Here is a 22,866-nt window from a genome sequence, read left to right as displayed (position 1 = left end):
TGCGTTGCGGAGCTGTTTCTGCTTTTATCACAGACGCTACAACTGTACTCGACACAGTGAAGTACAGGGTCAAGTAACCTTCTGATGGATTCTTGGCTTGTAAGTTAACTGCTGGGATCTTAAACTGCCTTTTGCTCTCACACTCTATTGCTCTTCAAGTCATGAAAAAGCAGCTCCTTACATCATCTGATTTCACTCACTGGTACATTTTCAAACAGAGTGCAGTATTTGATTAGGATGAAAACCTACATACTCCTGGCTCAGATTAAAACAGCGGTTATACAGCACATTTGAATACTAAAGAAGAAAATTCTTTACATTTCATAAAGTTATATCAGTTTGTTTTGTGAAGCAACAGTTTGAGTTTTACAAAGTAATGGAAATAACCTTTTTTCTAAAAGGGCAAGCAGGGCCACTGTTATTATCTAGAATGTTGTTTCATATAGGTGCATATGATATGAACATCATGCGTGCTATGTAAGGGTTAACTCCTATTTCCTACAAGTCCATGAGCAGTTCAAAGAAAACAAGTGTCAGGAGGATGAAGAAGTGTGTTTAGTAGTGCATTTATGCCTAAGTCTAAAACATCTAGACGCTAGAATCAACAAATGAGTCAGTCACTGTAAGTGTTTCTAGCCTTTACTGAGCTACAGTCAGCTACTTTCTGCACCCCCTCTGTTTTTGCTTCCTTTTTATTGGCTTTCTGGGGCTGTTTGTGAGGGTTACAGTATGTTGTGGGAATCCCGATTTTACAACAGCTCCTCCATAAACCTCATTTATCCATCATGACACCCTTGTTCAATCTTATCTCTATTTCTTCTGTCTTTGTTTAGTAGTGACCAGCAAAGGTTTCTAAACACTTGTATCTGTCTTTCCCTTTCCCCCCTTTGGCTTCACTTCCTGTTTTGAGAGCTGATTTTATCTTCTCTCCCTGCAGCACGAGGACTCGTCCAGTTCAGGCAGCGCAGGTCGACTGGAGCTGGGTTACCTGGAGGACGAGAGGGTTCGCGTTCTGGCTCGGATCGATGAGCTCAAAAACCGTCTGACAGAACTGGAGCAACAACTCCAGGAGTCCAAACAAGAGGTAATGATGCCAATAGAAATGAATTTGTTGAACTTAATGTGCAATCTGTAAAGTCTAATTTTTCTGGACAGGTTTTGTAGTTTATGGTTACTGTGTTGGAGCTCAGCCTGCTATTAGCCTGGTTGCTCACTGGTGTAACACTGTGACTTGTCCACTCTTTCAGGCAGAGATGGAGCGCGCCTTGCTGCAGGGCGAGAGGCAGGCAGAGCTCGACCAGATAGAGGCCGAAACGGACATCATCACCCAGCTGCAGCACAAGCTAGACGAGCTGGAGAACGCCATTCAGAGGGAGAAAGACAAGGTAGAGAGAGCAGAGGATAAAGGGTAGAGGAGAATCTTTATTTGCAAGCGTACGGGATTCGAATGTTTGCTGAGGTTATACACATTCTTTCACACTTAAGAAAGAGAGAAAACACACACACACACACACACACACACACACACACTCACTGCTTGTGCTTTTACAGTCTCCTAAACATTCCCTACTGGTTCGTCACTGTTGGTGTCCCTACACAAGTCAGCATTCCTGTCTGTTACAAGCTTCCCTGACTTGGAGAATTGGATTTATTGTACAGATAATTTCCATATAAAGGTTTTAATAAAGGACTGGATTTACCTTCTTGGGTGTTCTCTGATGCATGACTTCAGCTTAGTGGTTTGCTCTCAGGTCAGTTCTCATCCCTGTTTCCTCCTCAGCTCAATACTGCTGACTAACCGTCATCCATTAACCCCTAATCCCTTCTCTGCTTCTTCAGCACTCAAAGTTACTATATCTCTGACCCATTTTGCTCGCCTTGTTTCTTCACTGTCTGCATGACAGACCCTGCAGGCCAGGAAACCTGACTCTGTAGTCTTTGGTTCTGTAGTGCACGGGTTCTGCAAAAGACTTCTACCACGGTGATCTAGTAGTTGACAAGTGAAGCACTAGCATGCCACCACATAACAGTTGACAGAAAGACAGAGAGGGGAGTAAAAGCACATTTAGCAGCTTAGTTTCTTGCCTTTTCTTGGTAATATTGTCGCCTAATTCATCTCCAGTAAAAAACTTTCAGACCTGCAGACAATATGATTTATTATTGTGTCCAAGTCTAAAGTCTGCAGCTCTTAAGTGTTCCTGTGAGGGTTCCACAGTGTTCCCAACAAAATATTAAGGTGTCATACATGATTGTTTTATTGGAAGATAAGTGAAGTGGATAAGTGTCTCTGGGTTTTGTGTCTAATCATGTCCAAGAACAAAAGTAATCTTATGTGGGAACTCTTCTCATGAAATAGCATCAACGTTTGGCATGAAAATGTTGTGGAACCCCCTGGTGGATAAATTCTCCCTGAATCTGTGGTTCTACTACTGACAATAAGATTTTTGGCATTATGGTATAAAAATGAATCTGTGGTGTCTCTTAGAACTGCTCAAAGCTTCACCTGAGCTTCTCAGCGAGACTCCTGTCAGTGGTTTCACATCAAAATGATAACGCTACAGGGTAAAGCCACCTTTGCTCCAACACAGCTCATAAAAGCAAGTTTAGCCATCACCAATCGATTGAAACTGGAGCAGCACTCGAGAGACATGATGTTTCTGTACTTTAGGTGGAGAGCATCTGAGACACTGTCACTACTGTCAGATTAACATTGCTCAGGATTATTATAAATCAGTTCATAAATGTTCTGGGGCCAATAAATGTCAAATACATTATGGGAGGGAAGATTTTCTCACCGCTTATTGAAGATGTACGTGTTGGAAGATGTATAGGTTCTTTCAGGATATTAACTGCCAGTAATCTTCAGTGACATACAGAATGAATAGTTCATTTTATAAAGTGCTATATAAGTCCTGAATTAAAAAAAAGTGTCATGTGTTGCAACATTAGAGCACTGAATTGTGTTATGAAATGTTTGAGAGATGTAATTGTGTCTTCTGGCTAGTTTAGTTTTGTTTTGAGCACACATATGTTATTTATGAATCCCAGGTTGCTGGTTCAGTGCCTTCTTCCTGTGCTCTGCTAAGCCCTAAAAACCTGTCACGACGTGTCTGTTGCTAACACCTTACAGCTTTTTATTTGCATGGCGTGGATTTTGAGCAGTGTGTTTCTCTCTCTCTCTCCCTCTCTCTCTCTTTCTTTCTCTCTCTCTCTCTCTCTCTCTCTCTCTCCTCTCGTCCATCCATCCTGTGTGTGGGTGTGTGTTGTGTTTTTCTAGGAGAGGGCTAATGTTGAGGCCGAGCGCCGGGGCCTGCAGAGCCTCCAGGAGGGCTACGCTGAGCTGAAGAACCAGCTTCATAACTGTCCCGAGTCCCTGCGGGAACAGTTGCAGGAACAGCTCAAAAGGGTGGGTCGTCAGTCGAGCAGAAGCAACTAGCCTAAACCCCCACCTACAGACTCCAGTCTGCAGTCGCCTGCCCTACCTGACACAATCTATCACCCCACCCACCTCCACTGAAGTCACAGTCACCATCCCAACCTGCAACCTTTTAGAGAGTAGCACCAGCCTAGCTTCTTCCACAGCATTGTCTTCCTCTAAATTGAAGGTGAAATGCATTGGCCTGACTTGCAGAGGCAATATTTGGTATTATAGACCCATTTTAAATGTAGAATTTTTAATATCTGGTGTCCTTAGTGTTTACATCAGTATAGACCATGCACTGTATAGTGTCCTACAAAGGCAAAAAGCAACAAAACAAAAGTAACTACACATTTGGTCAAAACTGAGTTAAGACCTGAATATGACTTTGACGTCTGTTTTACTATGCAAAGAGAAATGTATCATTTTTAAATTAGCAGTAGATGCAAAATGGAGCTAGAAATCTTTCATTCTCACAAAGAAAAAGCCAACTACACAGCTAAGCAAGAGCACTATATCAAGTGAAAGCTAGCTAGTCAGCCACAGCTAGCCTTAGCTAAAGCTAAAATTACTTATTGATTTTCTCTAGCAGTTATTTGTAACTGATTGTTTTTGATAAACTGACATGTTAGCAAATTATTTTTGTTATTCCACATAACTAAAGGAGGCAGTAGCTAAATCCAATACTGGTGAAGAATAAAACCTGGCTAAACTCATGCTAAGGTTAACTAGCTTAGCAGATCTCAGCAGCTGCCAGGTTAGCTCTTGACTCTAGTAGAATCGATGCGATTTTGGTGATGAAATTGTTAATGTAATTATTCTATTGATTTCAATATAAATATTTGAAGTACAGATAGATACCTGCAAAATAGAGATATCATTTGTATGAGCTATGGACTGTAAATAGTAAGTTTATATTCTAAAATAAACCAGTTAAAATGGAAAGGAATTGGTTGATACTGCACTCTGTGAAGATTAACCATAGCCAGACAGTGAATGCGTTTTTTTAAGGTTTTATGTTCATTCTATGGTAATATTTTTTGGGTCAAATAATGAGCCTAAAAGGTATAAAATGAAGGCGTTACAACCTTTTTATCTCTCATGCCATATGTTTGCCCGCCAGCCTGAAAACTTTAAACTTTTCCTCATCTTCAATTCTGTAGTTGTTGCCTTTGAGGGACAGTATACTGTACGTGCCAGCTCTCAGCACATACCATCTCACATAGTGCAACTGGGACCTTTAACCCTATACCAGGGGCCCTCTGCATAGGGTTTAAGACACACACATTTGCACATACGCACCCAGTGTATTCATGAGAAGTCCTCTCAGAGCCCCTCACGGACGTGCTGTTGCTGCCACAAGCTGCAGGAATGTTCCCTCCTCCACACCACACCTACATGCTACTGAAACCCTCAGGTCAACACGGGAGCACACAAATGGCTCCTGGTCACTTCAGCTCCTAGTGATGCATTTTGGTAAAATGCGGCTCATGTGATGTGTTGGCACTGCACTGCATGTGTAAATCTGATCTGCATCTCTTCTGTGATTTGTCATGGCTGGCATATTTTGTTAACTGCTCACTAATCAATTAACATAGGCCCTGACTAGATCCATTCTCTGCCTTCCCTCCCTCTCATCTTGTGACTTCTCTTATGTAAATTTATGCTGTTGTTTGGATTACTGTTAAGAGAGAAAAGAAGATGAATCATTTTCACTAGGTAGAATAATTATAATGGGCTACATTCATTGTTGAAATATCTCATCTGTTGTCAGTGATACTCTGCAGAATCAGACAATGTGTCATGGATTCAGTAAAGCTCTGTGTAGAGCTAGAGCTCTTTTATTTTGTTTAATTTGTTTGGCTCACATTCAGAGAGCGCAGCAGCCAGCAGAAACAAAGTTTGAGATCCCATATTTTTGTGATGGACAGGTGGGAGTTTCAGGCTCAGTCTGCAGAGAAAAAGTACACTTAAGTCATAGATGCTGAGTTGAATAATGTCTAAAAGTTCTTTGTCCCTGTTTTGACCACTTGCAAAAATGAGTTATTTTCGTCTCAGACTGCATGTCAGTGAATTGACATCGCAGACTGTCGGGTCCTTCACAAGTGCTACAAAGCCCCCGAAGAGCCTTCACACTCAAAGACTCAACCTCCCTGCTGCTGACAGATGCACTGAAAAACTTAAACTTGTCAGCAACTACATAGTGACATAGCAACAACAGGACGGACGGACTCTCTGGAATACACAGAATATATGTGTCAGTGAAGCCGGCATGGTTTTTATTTCAGTGTTTTAAATGCAGATATATTGTAACAAATATTTTGCAATTAAGATTTTTTCCATATAGTGTTTCTACTATAACTTTATTAGTCTATATTCTCTCTGTAGATCTCTCTGTTGAAGAGTTGAGTGCAACTGATGGAGGGAAGGATCAAAGGACCACAGATCTTTTTTGCAAAATATATTTTTTTGATGTAAATAACCATCCCTTGCCTCCTGTGTATTACATCTAATTTACCACACACCAGTAGCTGTGCTGCAGTAGAAGCATGTTCTTCATGGCTGTCTGCTTGACTGAGCCCAGTGTGCTTTTAGTTGTACCCAAAAAAAGCGCTTCAGCCATGCTGGGAAAATGTTTGAAACAATTTTAAGATTTAAGAGTCAAGGTGTCATGGCTTTGCTGTTTAGCCACCACGCTACTGTGAGAAAAGTCAATGGCTTTAGTATGATCCGTGTGTGTGACAAGTGTTTTTTTTTTTTCTGTTCATGATGTAACCTCTGATGTTGTGTGTGTGTGTGTGGGCCTCCGTTAGGATGGAGAGGCACTGGAAGCAGGAACCAAAAAGTTTGAGGACCTGGAGTTTCAACAGTTGGAGAGAGAAAGCAGCCTGGAGGAGGAGAGAGAAACCATCAGCCAGCAGCTGCTCCAGGAAAGAGCAGAGTACCACAGCAATGTGGCCAAGAGGAAGGTGAGAAAACAGGGATACAAGAATGTCTCTGTTATGATTTAAACAGTGTGGGGGGTTTCGGTGTAAGAGGTGAAGCTGATGGTGGCAGATATTTAGTCTGAACAAACACATGCCAAAAATCCTTGGTATTAAAAAGAATAGTTTGATTTGCATTTTCCTACCGCAGAGGCAACATCAGGACATGAACTCAATATTGTGCTTTTAATCACAGCAACATAGTGTCAGTGATTTTAGTCATGCATTCATTTTGCCCTGCAACACCCAGTCCACACAGGTATTTAGAGAGTTGTAGGACATATGCAATCGTTTCTCTCTGTGCTGTTTTATTTAGGAGAAGGTGTCCGCTCTGGAGAACCAAGCCAACCAGCTGGGCCTGCAGGCATCTCAGGAGTGTGAGCGGCTGGCCAAAGACAGAACCCTCACACTGCAAATGCTCCAGAAGGTACATGACTGATTTAAAATAATGTTTCACTCAAAGTGTACAGCTTCAGCTAAATACCCAGTCTGTATTTTATATTGAAATCTTGCTTTTGGTGCACTTTCTTCATAAGCCCTTTAAGACTGTATGTCTTAATGTTCCAGGAGAAGGAGAGGCTGTCGGCCCTGGAGAAGAGATACCACAGCTTGACCGGAGGGAAGAGCTTCCCGAAGTCCTCCACAGCAATGAGAGAGGTGAGAGAACTACTGAACCTCTTTTGTTATCCAGTGAAAACACATGCACACAAACACTGCAGTGCTCCTGGCCTGTAAACAGAAGGCAGCTTTGATATCTCATGACTGACTCCTCACCACCTCTTTAATTTGCTGTGGATTGTTGGAAGTGTAAAGCTTTTATGTTCTAACTCTTCATCACTTAATCAATACTGTGTAGAGCTAACTCATCTTTTATTACACACTATATAACTGGACTAATGTTTTTAACTCAGATATATTGACGTATTGTCTTTTGACAGCCCTAGCTGAAGCTGTAACAACTGGAGGGAAAATTACAAAACAGCTCTTCTTAGACATACAAACTCTTTAACGAGCACCTGTATGAAAAGCACTTATTCCCTGAACTGTTAAAACAGGAAGCGCTCCATATCAGCGAGGCTGACCTGTTGTTGGAGGATCTCCACTCCTCCCAGTATTCCCTCTGCCGAGCTTCTCCCTCCTACTTACATCCCTCCCCTCACTGTCAGTTGTACCCCAGCAGCCCTACAGAGGTAACCGGACTAACCATCGCTGCATGAAGCCCGCTGCTTCTTTCTGCTGATCACCCATCACACTGTTAATGTCCTGGTCACACCGTGGCTGTAACTGTACCTGTCGTCTGTAACTGTGCTTGCCCAGGCGGCTCTTTCAGATAGAACATAGTTAACGACAACTATGTTAAAAGAGGCGCCAGCACAGTAGCTGTCAGTTCACGCTGGGTTTTGTCTGTTCAGAGCTCACGGATGTAGTGGATCCACCCAAAATGAACCCACATCAAATCTCACTTTGGTCACTTTGTATGAGCAGGGGAAAGAGGAAAAAAGCATGAATCAGTTATATTTCCTTATGATGATCACATTTTCAACATCTTTAATTTAACCACTACATCACTGGTTGAGCCATGCGAAAAAAAACCAACAAAGCACCCGTGTGTGATCTCCTGATTGTGTGTCAGCCAGATGTGTTGCTCGGTGTGTTCCTGTCTGTCTGTCACATGCACCATGCACCTTAAATTACAACATGTGAACAACCAGGTCAAATATGGGCCTATTGCTTTGCTTGCAGAAAAAAAAAAAAAAAAAAAACAATCTCAGAAATAAGAAAAAGTGCAAGGCTCTGTGCTTGTGTGTGTGTGTGTGTGTGTGTTAATGTACTGTACACAAGTGGTGCAGTGCAGTGTGTCTTCATGGCTTCTCATCTTGTCTGACCGTTGCTGCTGTTGGCCGGCGCTCAGGAGTATATGAAGCTGTCGGATGTCTATAAGATGTACGGCAGCAGCGGCTACCATGAAAGCAACAAGCCCACCTGGCATGGCCACTCGTTTGCCATAGATGCTGCATTAGCTGGCGCCAGCGAGGTACCATCACTTCCTGTCTGTCTTTCTGTCTGTCTCCTGACTTGCTGTGCTCTGTTTCTGTCTCGACTTACTTTTCTGCTCTTCTTTCTCCATTCTTCCATTTTCATGTCATGTTGCTCCCTCTGCTGGTTTGCTGTTAATCAAACTGACTGTTCTGCTGGCTTGGCTGTTTGGTGTAAGCAGCTTGTACTCACCGAGCCTCTGTAGCTGTTAGACTGAGGATGTTTGACTGGATCTTATCAGCAGTTCAGGGGGTTTAATTAGTGTTGGACTAATAAATGTAGAGTTAGACTGAGGAAAAGCAGAAGCTGGTCTTCTCTGTCAGTAACTGCAATGAGTAACCTCAATAAGCCAAAATCAGTGTTATGAAAAGTAAATAATTGTATAACATGTTGGGCTGGGCATCATTTAGATTTTTTTGATACTGTGTCAGAATGAGACCTGAGTTTTCATATTGGTATATTATGTTTTTATTGATTCCTCACACTGAGGTATATAAACACATTTTTCTACTAAATCCCCTTTTTCTGATTTTTCTTAACTGTTTTCTGCATCAATATTTCATTTTAATTCTAAACACAGGACAGCCGTTAAAGAACTTATACTGTATAATATACAAGAGATTACAACAACTATTTTATATAGACTGTCCATCTGATGCACTGCTACATGGAGAAAAACAAAAAAAAGTTTTTGTTTTAGATTCAGATTTGACTTTAAAGGAAGTTTAAAATGCTGATGTTTTCCTTGTCTAACATCAGAATGAACAGACTTTATCTGTTAGATGTTACAAAATTGTACACGCATGCAACGATTCTCTCACAGCGTAGCTTTCGCCTCACAACTCGGTCCTAAACTGGAACCAAACAAACACATTAAGAACTTGATAACAAACTCAATTATTACCACGGCTGTCATATCATTTATTCAGCGTGGGAAGTTTGAAACAGTACATGGAGTTGTTGTGTCTCATGACCCTGCATGGAGTGGCACCTCCTCCTTTAAGCCACTTAGTCAAAGTCATGGACAGCACCTCCAGCAAAACAAGGACAATGGACAATCAGCCTTTTCTGTGAGAGCAGCAACCCAGAATACTGTATCACATATGGAGAGTTCAAACCTACTCAGATACATATTCATGAATGATGATTGACAGTGTCTGATCGTATTGCTGGTTTAAGATTGTCAGGACTAAATGTTGTGATGCATTCTCTCTCCTGTATTCATTGCAACTTTTTGCACCGTCCCCCTATAAATAAACAAATAAACAAACAAATATACAATACAGTCTGAAATTACCATTGCTATGATTTAAATGAGGTTTTCAATTGGTTCCCAGTGATACCCAGCCCTTATAACACGGGCAAAAACCCAGGATAACAATCAATATAAGACAAGTGAAACTAATCAAAGCGTCCCATTTAAAGAACAGTATTGATGTGTTATATATACTATAAGTAGTGTGATAGTAGGCCGGTGTTGGCTGTACACTATATATCTCTCTAACCCTGTTGTTGATGGTGTGTTTTGTGCTGCTATAAGCTGTGTGTCAGTGTGTCCTCTCCTCCCTGCGCTCCTTCATGACTTGATGCAGAAGTGTATTTGATATGTTTCCCTCCTGCTGCCTGTCTCGCTGACCTGTCTGTCTTCACTCCTGTTTCTCCTCCTCTCCTCCTCCTCTCCTCCTCCTCTCCTCTCCTCTCCTCTCCTCTCCTCCTGGTCTCTTTGTGTGTGTGTGTGTTTGTGTGTGTGTGTGTGTTGCCTTTTTGGAAGGAGTATGTGACAGTGGGCCAGTTAAATCAGATGTATGGGATGCCAAAGGTGGAGTCGTCCCCTACCTCCCCGCTTCGCCAGCCCCTGCAGTCTGGAGCAGTAGACCCCGCCTTCTCCTGCCTCCCCTCTCCTCACGGCTCCTCCCTGTCTCTCTCTGTGGAGGTGTGTGCTGTCCTTCATCCTTCCTCTCCTCGCCACATATAATCTCTGTGGGTGCACTCCCCTCCCCCAGTCTTACTCTGCGTCTGGGACGATATGCTGTCATGTCACCGCACTTTGACCTGGAATTATAGAACTCTTTCTTTATCTCCAATCTTTATTTGACCTGCTCTCGCTTCAGTTTCTGCCTTCTTCAGACAAAAGATGTTACAGTCAGTCTACATTGTTGTAAGTGTTACAGGTCTACATAGGATAATACTTTTTTCCTGTCACTATTGAAGCCATGGAGACTCTAAACCCTGTGATGTTATTTTTCAGAGTCGGCAGCTCTTACTATCTGTTGTACTGCAGGTTTGCCTGAAGTCACAGACTCCCATTGTTTTCAAAGATCTGCTAAAAGCGTCTGCCAGACACATACAGCTGCTTTAACTAATGTAATCCATCACTTTCCACAACACATTACAGCATTAGTTGCCAGTCATTGTATTAAAATGAGCCTGTCCTTCCAAAATGAAACTTGAATAGCCACCAGGAGAGCATTAAAGTCTGTGCAATAAAGTTGTATTGAACATGGTGATTAGCTGCATGATAGTCACGTTAGGAGCGACTGTATTATGTAAGCAGCAGTCAGCTGATTTTAATGAGTTTTGAGAATAATAGAGACAAAACAGACAGCAGGAGCTGCTGACCGAGAGGAAAAAAAACAATCAACCATGTTTCATTCCTTCAGATGTCTGTCGTTCTATTCAAGGATTTGTCAGGAATAACCTTTTATGTGGAGTAAGTCAGTCAGTGTAAAAAGTGATTAGCTGTAACTCAAACTGCAGAGATGTGTATAAGTGTCCAAGGACAGATTCATTTAAGTAAGACATGAAACAAGACGAAAACTTTAATGTTCTTGTGGGAAACTGGGTCATTGCAGCGGAAACATAGAATTAAAATACAGAAATGTAAAACAGGGATATAGCAGCCAGAGGGTATAAAGCATAATGCCGCTGCAACAACGTGTTGAAGATATTTAAGAACAATTTTCAAAGTATAAAACAAATGTTTCTACCCACCTCCTACTGTCTTTGAATGCTTTCTAATCTCCTCATTGTCTTCTCTTCTTCATTTTCCTTCTTTTCTTCCCTCTCTATCCTCTTCTATCTGTTCCTCTGCTGCTTCTCTTTGTGGTCTCCAGTACCAGCCTGAGGGCAGCAGGCCTCACCTCCCCAAGCTAGATTTAGAGCAGTGGTACCAGGAGCTGATGGCTGGCTCCAGCCAGCTCTGTCCTCCCCCTCTGCCAGCCAAGGCACTGTCAGGCCGCAGGCTTGCGCTGCAGGTAGAGGGCCTTCTTTCTCCTGTTTTTTCCCACCCATCCTTTTTGCTGTTTCTGTGTGCTGTGATGCCTTTGCAAAGCTTCAACCTGCTGCTTTTGACTCACATGCGGAGAAGGAGCTGGATCTGTGTGTGTGTGTGTGTGAAAGGAATAAAGACAAAGCCTTTACATGTCAGGTGTTCAATAATGCTGCATTTATAGATAATACAGCTCACCTCAGCTTTCAGATGGTGAACAACTCTGTCAGTACATGTAAACAGCAACTATTACTGATCATTTCAGTCTGACAGATAAAACCAAACTGGATTAATATATCATTTTATGAACACAGCTCATGAAAGGATACAGCAGGTCACAGCTGCATGCTGGAGGGTTTTTTTTACTGAAATGTAAGTGTTTGCTTTGGTGTAAAACATAAACTCAGTTTATGTGTGTTTGGAATAACTGCCTGCAGCAGGTTGAGTCCACTAAAAATGTCAAATCACCACATGAAATAAGTTTGAATGTGTGAAGACAGAACTTTGAACCATAAAGATACTCCCATAGTACATGAATGCAGCATTAACTTAAGTAAGCCTGATCAAAGAGCTGTTCAATGGAAAGACCTGTTCCAGGTGTGTGTGTGTGTGTGTGTGTGTGTGTGTGTGTGTGTGTGTGTGTGTGTGTGTGTGTGTGTGTGTGTGTGTGTGTGTGTGTGTGTGTGTGCGCGCGCGTGTGCGTGTGCGTGTGCGTGTGTGTGTGTGTTAAACTACAGTCTAACTTGTGTATTGTCTGCAGGCTCTTTGATATTTTTTCAGTCAGTCTTTGATATTGAAATTAATAATTCCAGCATTTTATTTTAACAACATCAGCGATCTGTAGCACTCACAGCATCATGCTAATCATGCTCATAAGCATCGTTCTCCAGCAGGTGCTTGCAACTCATCCACGGTGGAGTTGTTGTACTCATAACATCGTTCTAAAACACTACATCTGTCATCACATGGGTTTCATCAGCACCTCCTGAGCTTAAGCTCTTCATCCTGTATGTTTGCTCCTTACTCAGGTGTTCCGCTCCAAGCTGGACAGTGATCCGGGACATTCTCCTTATCAAGCGAGATCAGGCTCTGGATCCCCTCTGCAGCACGGAGCAGCAACACTAGGACGCAACTCAAGCTCCAAGGTAGACTAGTTGTTCATTTCCATATTGGATGTATTGTGTTCATCAATACTATCAATCACACTCCTCCCTTGACGCCAGAGAAATATTTGAACTCCGTCTAAACCTGCTTTTGGCATTTAATTCAGATATTTTATCTGCTCCCTGTGACCCAGCAGAGCCCTCTGCTGGCAGCCAACAGCACTGGCAGTCTGCCCAGGAACCTGGCTGCCACCCTGCAGGACATCGAGACCAAGAGACAGCTCGCTCTGCAGCAGAAAGGTAACATTCTGCACGCTGCTCCGCCTGGAGCTGCACTTTACAATATCCAACACTTCTAAACACACTGTTCAATTATTGTTTAATGATGCAGTAACGACAAACTGAACACGACATGGATGTCCTGCATTAGATACTCATTAATGGAGAATAATTCACTGTAAATCATTAATGCCATTAAAAATGTCATTTATGCATTCGACCATAGTTATATGTAGATGAAAGCAATGAAAAAAATTCTCATTTTCTAGGTTGAATGTTTCTAAATTATTATTTTTATTTATCATGTATTAAATGCAGCTCAAAGTGTTTTACATAAAAAAAGAAGACAAAGAAAAATGGGAACACAAGCAAATGAAAAGGATTCCTGCATGATCCGCCTCTCTGAAAGCAGAACAACACTTATTCTCATAGAAACAACTATTTATTCAAAAGTTAAAGGACCCAGTGATCTTTACGTCACATTTGCAAGATAGCGAAACAGGAACATGAGTTAAACTTGTATTAACATTATTTAACCACGGCCTTGTTATAATACTGTTGTTATTGAAAGAAGTGGAGCATAAAACGGTAGAAAAACACATCTAGCAGATGCCAGTTGGCAGATCAGGAGAGAACAGACAGACATGTTTAAACTTACCAGAAGCCCTACAGGCCTACCTAATGAACTGAATGCAAATAACACAAGCTGTTCATCATTACTCAATCCTCACCTCACACGAGAGATCACCATTATTTACCTTTCTTGTGTTCCCTTAAGTAAAGTCATGTCATGATACTCATTTACAAATTATTATTATTCATGTTAAAAAAAATATAATACCACCATAATAATACAATTATGTTCCATCCTGTAGTTTGTAAATTTGACGTAAAGACCATCGGAGTCATGCAGCAACATGTTTGCATGTGATAATCATCATATTTCTATGAGGGTGAGGTGGTGCTCTGCTTTCTGAAAGGCTGATCAAGTACATGCACCTTTTTCTTCTTCTTTCTTCTAAAAGTTACAAGATAACAGAGGAAAAGACAATATAATCAACATGAATATATGTTCAGTAATTATGAATGAATTAGTTAGTGTTGGTTATTGTGAAGTGTTATTGCGCTCTTCTTCACAGAGCTGTATGTGTGTCTTCAGTGTGTTTTAGAAAAATAACAATGTTCCACCTGCTTCGGTGCAGTTTGACTAAATGGATCAGAGGAAAGTGGTCTGTGTGTTGGTGTTTTTAGCTCTGCTGGCTGACACCCACAGGTGCTGGGTAGGAAACCCTGATTGGTCACATTTGTCAGCGTGTGCAGTTGAGTTTTCTCACATCTGTCTGTGTGTCTCTGTCTGTGGACTTGTCTTTTCCCGGCTGCCACACCACAGAGCCCCAGACCTCCAGACAGGCCACCATAGAGGAAGGATCAGCAGGTAGACCGCTCAGCAGGAGTTGATGGTTTCTGATATTTTTGTTCAGTGGGATTCATCCGTTTCTTTCATCTGCTGTCTTTCTACACAGTGTCTGAAATGAGCCGTTGATCTCTCCTGCCAAAGGTCAACCAAAGACATGCCGAGACTTATCGGTCAAAATGTCACCCGACCTGTTTTATTGCTTGAATCACTAAAAAAATGGTTAATTCCTCATTGAGATCAGTTAGGTTAAAGCTAACGTGGATAATCAACAATCCAGACAAAAGAGAAGCAGATATTTAGATACCAGCACGAACAGTCAGGAGCCTGTCTGAAGGCTTCAACATAAGCAAAGACCAAACAAAGATGGTATGTACCAAAAAAAAAAAAAAAAATCAAGTCTTATCCAAAACTTAAGCCAGTCTGGCAGCTTACTTCTATTGATTTATCCATCAAAGGTAACATTTACCACAACTTGACACTTGGCAGGTGTTAATTTCAGACTCTTCACCTAACCCTCTTCTCGCTGTCTCTTCCATCTCTGATGTGTCATTAACTCCTCTCCCCTCCAAAGATTTCTTTTCATCTTTTCTTTTGTCTGTAACATTGAACACTCTTTCTTCTTCCATCAATCTTCTATGAACGTTGCTGCTGGTGGAGAATAAATCTTGCATGTTCAGGGTTGAGTGTGCTCCTCCTTTGAGTTATCGACCTGGGCGCCTCTTTCCAGATGTATCTGCCCATTATTGGGTTCACAGCAGCATGGATTTGAAATGTGGAAAGTTAGATAGATGTTTTAGCTTTTGCTCCAACTTTGTGGTGATGGGACTTTTTGTAATCACGCTCTGGCTTGTGGTACTTGGAGAGAACACATACTTGTATGTGTGATGCATGGTTTATGGTCTGTAGTTTCTGGGCTGGTGATGGTTGTACATTTAGTAGCTCTAGATATTTTGGATGCTGGGGATGATCAACAGCTAGCATGTTGGTTTACATCTGGTGATCTCCCAGCTCTGTAGGAATCAAATGGACCTCTGTTGATTTATTGATTGTGTTGCTTGCAAGTTTGATCTTCATCTGGCGATCATAATAATAATATGAATAAACTTTATATGTATAGAAACTTTCCCAAACAAGGTTTAAAAGGTGCTTTACAGAGTAAAAACAGCTAACAACAGGAACCATGAAAGTGTTCATTGTAAAAACAATAAGAACAATAGGACCACCAAGAAAACAGTTGATGAAATAAAGAAATAAGACATAAAATACAGTAGTACAACATAATGATAAAAAAATTAAAAACAATTTTTAAAAAATGGTGTGGGAAAGGTAAGATAGAAGGATCACAGGAAGGCTAGACTATAAAAGTGTTTTTTTAAGAAGAGATTTAAATATAGATAGACTTTGCCCTCCTAATCCTCTCTGGAAGGTTGCTCCAAAGCCCTGATGGACCTCAGGGCCCGTGGCGGCACATGGGGAATTAAAAGGTCAGAAATATAGCTTCGGGTTAAACGTTCCAGGCTTTAAAGGTGATAAGTAAAATTTTAAAATCAACTCTAAATCTAACGGGCAGCCAGTGCAAAGAAGAAATGATAGGTTTAATGTGCTCTCATTTCCTGGTACCTGTTAAAATCCTGGCAGCTGCATTTTGGATTCATTGTAGTAAAAAGAGGGACTTTTTGCTGCGGACGGAGAAAAGGGAGTTGCAATAATCTTAATTTACTTGTGATGAAATAAAAGCATGAATAACTGTTTGAGGGATTTTGGTAGACAGAAATTGCTTAATTTTAGAGATTTTCCTAAGTGGAAAAAACATGACTGTATGACATATTTGATGTTCAAAGTGAGGTTACTGTCAAATAAAACACCAAGGTTTCTACACTGCGGAGATGAAAAGTATGAACCTAGTATGTTTGTGCTAGTATGTGCCAACAAGAAGTATCTCAGTCTTTTTTGAGTTAAGTTGAAGGAAATTTTGAACCATCCATTTATGAATGTCCTTGAGACATTTTATAAGCAAAAAAATGCCATTGAAGTTATTGGGGTCACAGCGGAGGTAAACCTGGTTATCATCTTTGTAAAAATATCTGAAAGGCAACATGTAAATGGTGAACAGAATGGGCCCCAGTACCGAACCTTGAGGAACTCCACTATGCAGCCTAGTTGTGTAAGACCTAGCCTCAGCAATACCAACACAGAAAGTCCTGTCTGTAAGATATGACTTAAACCATTCGGGGAGCGTGCCACTGATGCCCACCCATGGCTTTAAACAGGACAAGAGGATGCTTCCCCATCTGTACAACTCTGCTGAATTTGGTTACCAAGTTTGAATGGGGTCTGTAGGATAAGGAATATGCGAACAGTTGAGTCTCAAAGTGACAAAGGTTCCAAAGCAGTTCAAAAATTCCTCCCATCAACTGCTGTTATAAATTTTAATAATAAAAATTATATAAAATCACTGAAGCATGTTACAATTAAGAAAAATAATAGCATACATCTCCTGAAGAAAATGTACGTTTTGATCCTTAAACAAAGTTTGTAGGACAGTAAAGAAAGAGACAGAATTAGTTAGATGCTCATCCACTGATAACAAGGGCTCTATCTCATGAGGGATAGTGTTAAAGGCTTTACTAAAAATAGTGGCAGAGGTAGAATTAAAAAAAAAAAAATCTAGACTCTCACTGTGTACGTGAGCAGCTAAAACAAGGAGGTAAAACCAAATTGAAACTTACACAATAGTGATCAGAAATACAAGGATCAGAACGTGTCAAGTCAGATAATGTAAGACCGTAAGATAAAACGAGATCAAGAGTATGGCCCTGACGATGAGTGGGCCCAGTCAGGGAGAGAGATACATTAAAAGAATCAATCAGGGATAAAAATGCAGCACTTAGACTGTTAGAGGTGCAGCAGACATGAATATTAAATCACCTAGAATTGAAAACCTGTCATATCTGGCTAGGATTATTGATAGTTCTAAGAATTCATTTATAAAGCCAAAAGAAGATTTGGGGGGTCTGTAGACACTGGGTATTCCCCTTAAATAAAAGTGCCTCAAAGGACAAAAACAGTTGTAAGTCAATACGAGAAAGATTTAAATTATTTCTGAAGAAAACAGCTACCCCTCACCTCCTTACCTAAAGGTTAGGTTGGAAAAGAAACAAACAAACAAGAAGAGAGGCTTCAATTAGAGAATTAAAATCATCAGGTTGCACCCATGATTCTGTTACCATAACAATGTCCAGATTCTTTGAAAAAATGAGATCACAAATGACTCCTTTAACAGAGATCTTACACTGAGTAGCTCTGTCTTGAATATATTTGGCATTTTGGCTTGTGGGCAGTGGAGGAGACACAGGCTGGCAGGGAATGTGAATGAGATTAGATGGTGTGACCATACGGGGAGAGAGACTGGGCTGAACACTTGTTTCTTCTGATGCTGGTCACAACAGGAATGGTAATCACAGAAAAAGCCAGCAGGACGCCGTACTGTTGTAAAACGGGCTTTTCTCACGAGAATTTACAGTGTAGAAGGGTTCATGCTGACGTGTGCATCAGAGAGAGTTAAAAGCTATATAATGGATAAAATTAGAAACTAGTCGCTCGGTCCCTTTTTTTATTTCGGCGGAGGTCGATCAAATCCGCTCACCAGAACTCGCCCTCATCTCTCCAGGTCATCAGGTTATCGAAGAGCAGCGACGTCGTCTAGCCGAGCTCAAGCAGAGAGCGGCGGCGGAGGCTCAGTGCCAGTGGGAGGCGCTCCACGGCTCGCAGACCCACCTCCTCACCTCCTCTTCCCCGTCGCCCTCCTACTCCCCCGCGCTGAGCCACAGCTCCATAGGCCCCCCTCCTCTAGTACACCACTCCATCCTGCACCACCAGCCCCCATCAGCCGGAGAGCAGCCCTACGACACGCTGAGCCTGGAGAGCTCTGACAGCATGGACACCAGCGTGTCCACAGGGAACAACTCGGCCTGCTCGCCAGATAACATGTCCAGGTACCACAGACACACTCACACATATACTCAGTCACAGGAAGGAGTGTAGTGATACAGAGGTGACAGCTGTGCACTGACTCCAGCTGACAGATTTATGTTAGTATTTGGAGACTGCGACTGGATCTTCTCAGTCTGACATTGTTCTTATCACCCAAAACCCATGTCTGGTCATCATTCATTGTATCATAAGACACATTTTACCTGCTAAAATTCAACATGTTAGCTTGAAGCCTCGCAGCAGATGCCACAGCGTCAGATTTAATACACAACAGACAGACAAAAGCATTTAAAAGGACACACAGGCGGCTAATCTTCCCACACTGCTCCCCACCAGTTAAAGTCCTTATCCATAGGCTGGGTGATTTGGAGAGCATCTGTTAATGTGGCCAAGCTGTGAGCTGTATTACAACAGCGTTCACCACAGCATGATCTTAGCAGCAGCAGCCGTCATTCATGACTCCTTTACAGCTCTCAAGTGCCAAAAAAAAACTCTCAGTGATATGTTCTTAGATGACTTTAATTGGATTTGCTCTGTAATTAAAGGTGCACAGTGGAGACTGCCAGCTAGGACAGGAGAGAGAGAGAGGAAACCACAAAGCAGACAAGATTGAGACAAGACACTGACTGTATCATCCCATATAGGGATGAACCAATCTGACTCTTTATCTCCAAATACTGATTTATTTTTCTCAAATGTGTTAAGTTTATGTCATTTATAAGTATATCAAATTAACCTCACTGGTGGAAGTCATCGGGGTTGTTTTTATGTAAGGTGACATAAGGCTGATATAAGCTGTTAGGAAATACTGCACTTTTACAGAGTTCTGCGACCTGCCATTGAAATGCTCGTGAGTTCTAGTGAGAGTGAGGGACGTGGTGGGCAGATAGAGACAGACAGCAGATGTGTATATTTCAACAGATCCTCATAGCACTTAAGATTCATTCTTCAATCATTTACCTGCTGGATGTGCGTATCCACAGCAGGATATTAATGAAAAGCCTCAAATTTAATACTCTAATGTGAATCCAGTCAGTGTCAGTGTACGTGAAAATGTTTTATAGTGTTATTTTGGCTGTTGTTACTTTTGTTTTAAAGGAGAGTTTTTTTTTATTTATGCTGTTTTTTACAAGAACACATCCACAGGGTAAACACTGAAGAGTTTCCTTGCATTGTTTTGTTTTTGTATGATGAAAATGTCCTCATATGTACAGCAGGGACCACACTCACATATGGTGTAAAATAGCATCGCTTTGAATACTGCAAAACATTTATTTATTTATTTTTTATCAGGATTTGTAAAAGTCTCATCTCTCTGTGCTCGTGTTTGTCACCAGTGTCGGAGGAGTGGATGCGCTGAAGATTGAGGAGATGGAGAAAATGCTGAAGGAGGCACAGCTGGAGAAAGCCAGACTTATTGAATCTCGGGTAAGACTTCAACTTCAGAGGGGAGTTTATAGAGCGCAAGAACTCAATTATCCTCAATCCATACCTCTAGACCGATGAGTCCTCGCAGAGCTGCTGTCGATAGCTGAGCGTGAATGTGAAGAAAAGGCAGCGACTTCATCTCTTCATTCATTTTTATTGACTTCTGTATCAAATACCTTCATCTCTTTGTGCTCTGATGAAGAAGCTCAGGCTGAAATAAAAGGCTGATAGTGTCTTATTTTATAGTGTATGTGTGTGTGTGTGTTTGTGCCTTCAGATGTGTAAAGAATGAGCCGCTGTGGTAGAGCTGCACAGTCGCCAGCAGTGCAGAGTTTGTCGGCGGCTGCTGCCATCTGGAAAAACGTACATAAATGTATGAATGTGAAGCCGAGCCTGAGCTGAAGAAGAGCATGTGTGTTCTGCAAACCCTTTCCATGCTGTAGATCAAAAAAATATTTAATGAAAGCACGCTCTCCTCCAGGAACGAGAGAGCCTCGCTCGCCGTCAGATGCTGGAGGAGGAGAGGAGGAGGAGGGAGGAGGCGGAGAAAAGACTGCAGGATGAAACTTTCCACCGGCAGCAGCTAGTGGAGAAGGAGGTCAAGATGAGGTCCAAGAACTTCTCTCAGGTCAGTAAAATGAGACATAATTGAATCTGCACGGTTGAAAAATGACAGGTCTTCACTGATATGGGCTTCTGAGGAGGGGAGTTTCTGGTGGCTGATATTTTGTGTCAGAATTCAATATCATTACATTTGACCATTTTCATAGCAAAATGACCATATTTTCAGTATTTTTTTTATCAGAATCAGAACCACTACAGGACACCATATCTCTCCTTGGAAGACAAAGATGCAAAAAATAAAAGATTCTCCTGTGTGATGTGTGGAATCTGATCTCATTATTTGTTCTTGATCAGTTCAAAAACTGTTCCATCCATCATCTATTTATGTCAGACAATAACCCTCTTCTTCTTTTTTTTTTTTTTGCTGTGTCCAGGCCCGTCCCATGACTCGCTACCTGCCCATTAGAAAGGAGGAGTTCGACCTACGCACCCATGTGGAGACGTCGGGCCACAGCGTGGAAACCTGCTACCACGTCATCCTCACTGAGAAGATGTGTAAGGGCTACCTGGTCAAGATGGGAGGCAAGATCAAGTCCTGGAAGAAACGCTGGTTCGTCTTTGACCGCCTCAAAAGGACCTTCTCCTACTATGTTGGTAAGAAATGTTGGTAATGATGCTCAGTCTAATGTGGTTTCAGTGATTTGTGCTACACGCTCTGCTCTGTACGTCTCTCTACGACTAGTTTGAATTGTCATATTTTGTCCGCTCATCAGTCGTACATTTTTTGTTCATGTGGCCGAGCACATGTCTCAAACTCAAAACCATACTGGCCTGAAAATAAAACAACCCTGATCATAAGACGACCTAACACCTGGTTTTGGAAAAAGACTTCTGGAAGATAAGAAACAGATTTTTTTCAGATTTATGTTGGGAAAGTTTCCTAGAAATAGTATTCGTCCAAGAAGAAGAAGAAAGTCATCAACACTGCTGCCTTTTCTCTCATAAAAAGTGAAAGATACAGTCTGACACACACTTTATCAGGCTCTTGAAGCCGTCAGTTATTTCTCCAGCTGTTAGTTTGGAGATCGTCATGGTGAAATTCTGTGACGCCTGTAACTGAGTTGTTTGACAGATGATTCAGTCTGTGTTCAGGTCCATAAAGATGTACAAAGACACTTTTGACTCTTCTCACCGGTCAAATAAATCACCCATAATGCTTTACTCTCTCTATTAAAATGTTACATTTGAAGGGCTGTGAGTTTGAAAACACACACACCTGGAGATGGCTCCTAGCTGCTGGTCTCTGGTGAGACAGGGAGTGGACAAAATAACAGCAACACCACACAGTATAATAAATCAAATATAATACTGGAAAATATTGCTTAAAAAAACAAGCTAGTGGTGTTTATTGCTGTTACTGTATTTGATTGTTGTTTTGTCCACCCTTTAATTAATTAATTTATTTAATTAATTTTAAATTCTTTGGTTTCCCCTTATTTCAGTGAAATACTGTTCGGTTATCTGTCTACGTACTAGATGGAGTCCTCTAGAGCCGCAACGATTAGTTGATCAGTTGATTAATTGGTTGATGGGTAAATTCTCTGATTACAGCTTCTCAGATGTGAAATTTTTCCTTTTTTTTAGTCTTCTGTGACAGTAAAACTGAATATCTTTGGGTTGTTGACTGTTGGTCGGGACAAAACAAGACATTTGAGGACGTCACCTTGATCGACATTTTTCACCATTTTCTGACATTTTATGGACCAAACAACTAACCGATTAATCAAGGAAATAATTTACAGATTAATCGAGAATAATTGTTCGCTGCAGCCCTAGAGTCTTTATTTCCACACAGTAAATCAAATGTAGCATAAAGTGATAACATGTTGTTCTATCATAGGCAGAGCAGACGGTCACACTGAGCCTGATTGCATCCTGCTACACAACACAAGAACCACAGACTTTGAACAACAACCCACATTAGCTTTCCTGCTAAAGTCTCCTTCTTATCTAACTTACAAACATGAACACACATCTTGTCCTGCACATTAGCTTGTTGAACGAGCCACCAAACAAACATTCACTGGGGAAAAGTGAACCGCTAAAGTCATTTAGCAGGCTAGATCCTGACACCAACCCCCAGTTGGCCGAGACAAAAAGGAGCATGTCTAATATTTCCCCAAAGACCCTTTTCATTCATTCTAGTGATACAAAATTATTAACGTTACATTTAAAAACATGTTGACATTATTTTTGACTGCAAATTCAATGTCTGGACTTTCTTATGTGCTAGAGGATTTTCTCAGGTTGTTTTTGTATCATCCAGCTACAGCTTGTAGCATAACATTATAGTAAATGTATGGAAATATGAGAGG

General features: G+C 41.4%; 1 protein-coding gene across 16 annotated transcripts in view; it reads left to right on the top strand.

The window, feature by feature from the left end:
* The window catches only part of phldb1b (pleckstrin homology-like domain, family B, member 1b), a 106,030-nt gene that overhangs the window by 75,711 nt on the left and 7,453 nt on the right, over positions 1-22,866 (top strand). For 3 of the 16 annotated variants that reach the window (XM_044354686.1, XM_044354681.1, XM_044354685.1), the window contains exons 8-23: positions 938-1,084; positions 1,248-1,385; positions 3,278-3,406; positions 6,232-6,387; positions 6,719-6,829; positions 6,970-7,059; positions 8,315-8,437; positions 10,211-10,372; positions 11,553-11,693; positions 12,736-12,852; positions 13,005-13,110; positions 14,480-14,524; positions 18,177-18,501; positions 19,837-19,927; positions 20,409-20,555; positions 20,926-21,145. In XM_044354686.1, coding sequence (XP_044210621.1) covers positions 938-1,084; positions 1,248-1,385; positions 3,278-3,406; positions 6,232-6,387; positions 6,719-6,829; positions 6,970-7,059; positions 8,315-8,437; positions 10,211-10,372; positions 11,553-11,693; positions 12,736-12,852; positions 13,005-13,110; positions 14,480-14,524; positions 18,177-18,501; positions 19,837-19,927; positions 20,409-20,555; positions 20,926-21,145 — 2,248 coding nt within the window. The remainder of the gene's footprint in view (positions 1-937; positions 1,085-1,247; positions 1,386-3,277; positions 3,407-6,231; positions 6,388-6,718; positions 6,830-6,969; positions 7,060-8,314; positions 8,438-10,210; positions 10,373-11,552; positions 11,694-12,735; positions 12,853-13,004; positions 13,111-14,479; positions 14,525-18,176; positions 18,502-19,836; positions 19,928-20,408; positions 20,556-20,925; positions 21,146-22,866) is intronic. The other 13 variants (XM_044354688.1, XM_044354690.1, XM_044354683.1 and 10 more) reach the window with 11 other exon arrangements.

The sequence above is a fragment of the Thunnus albacares genome, chromosome 6, assembly GCF_914725855.1.
Source record: "Thunnus albacares chromosome 6, fThuAlb1.1, whole genome shotgun sequence".
NCBI lineage: Eukaryota > Metazoa > Chordata > Actinopteri > Scombriformes > Scombridae > Thunnus > Thunnus albacares.
The sequence above is the reverse complement of the archived record's forward strand: the minus strand, read 5'-3'. Positions and strand labels throughout refer to the sequence as shown.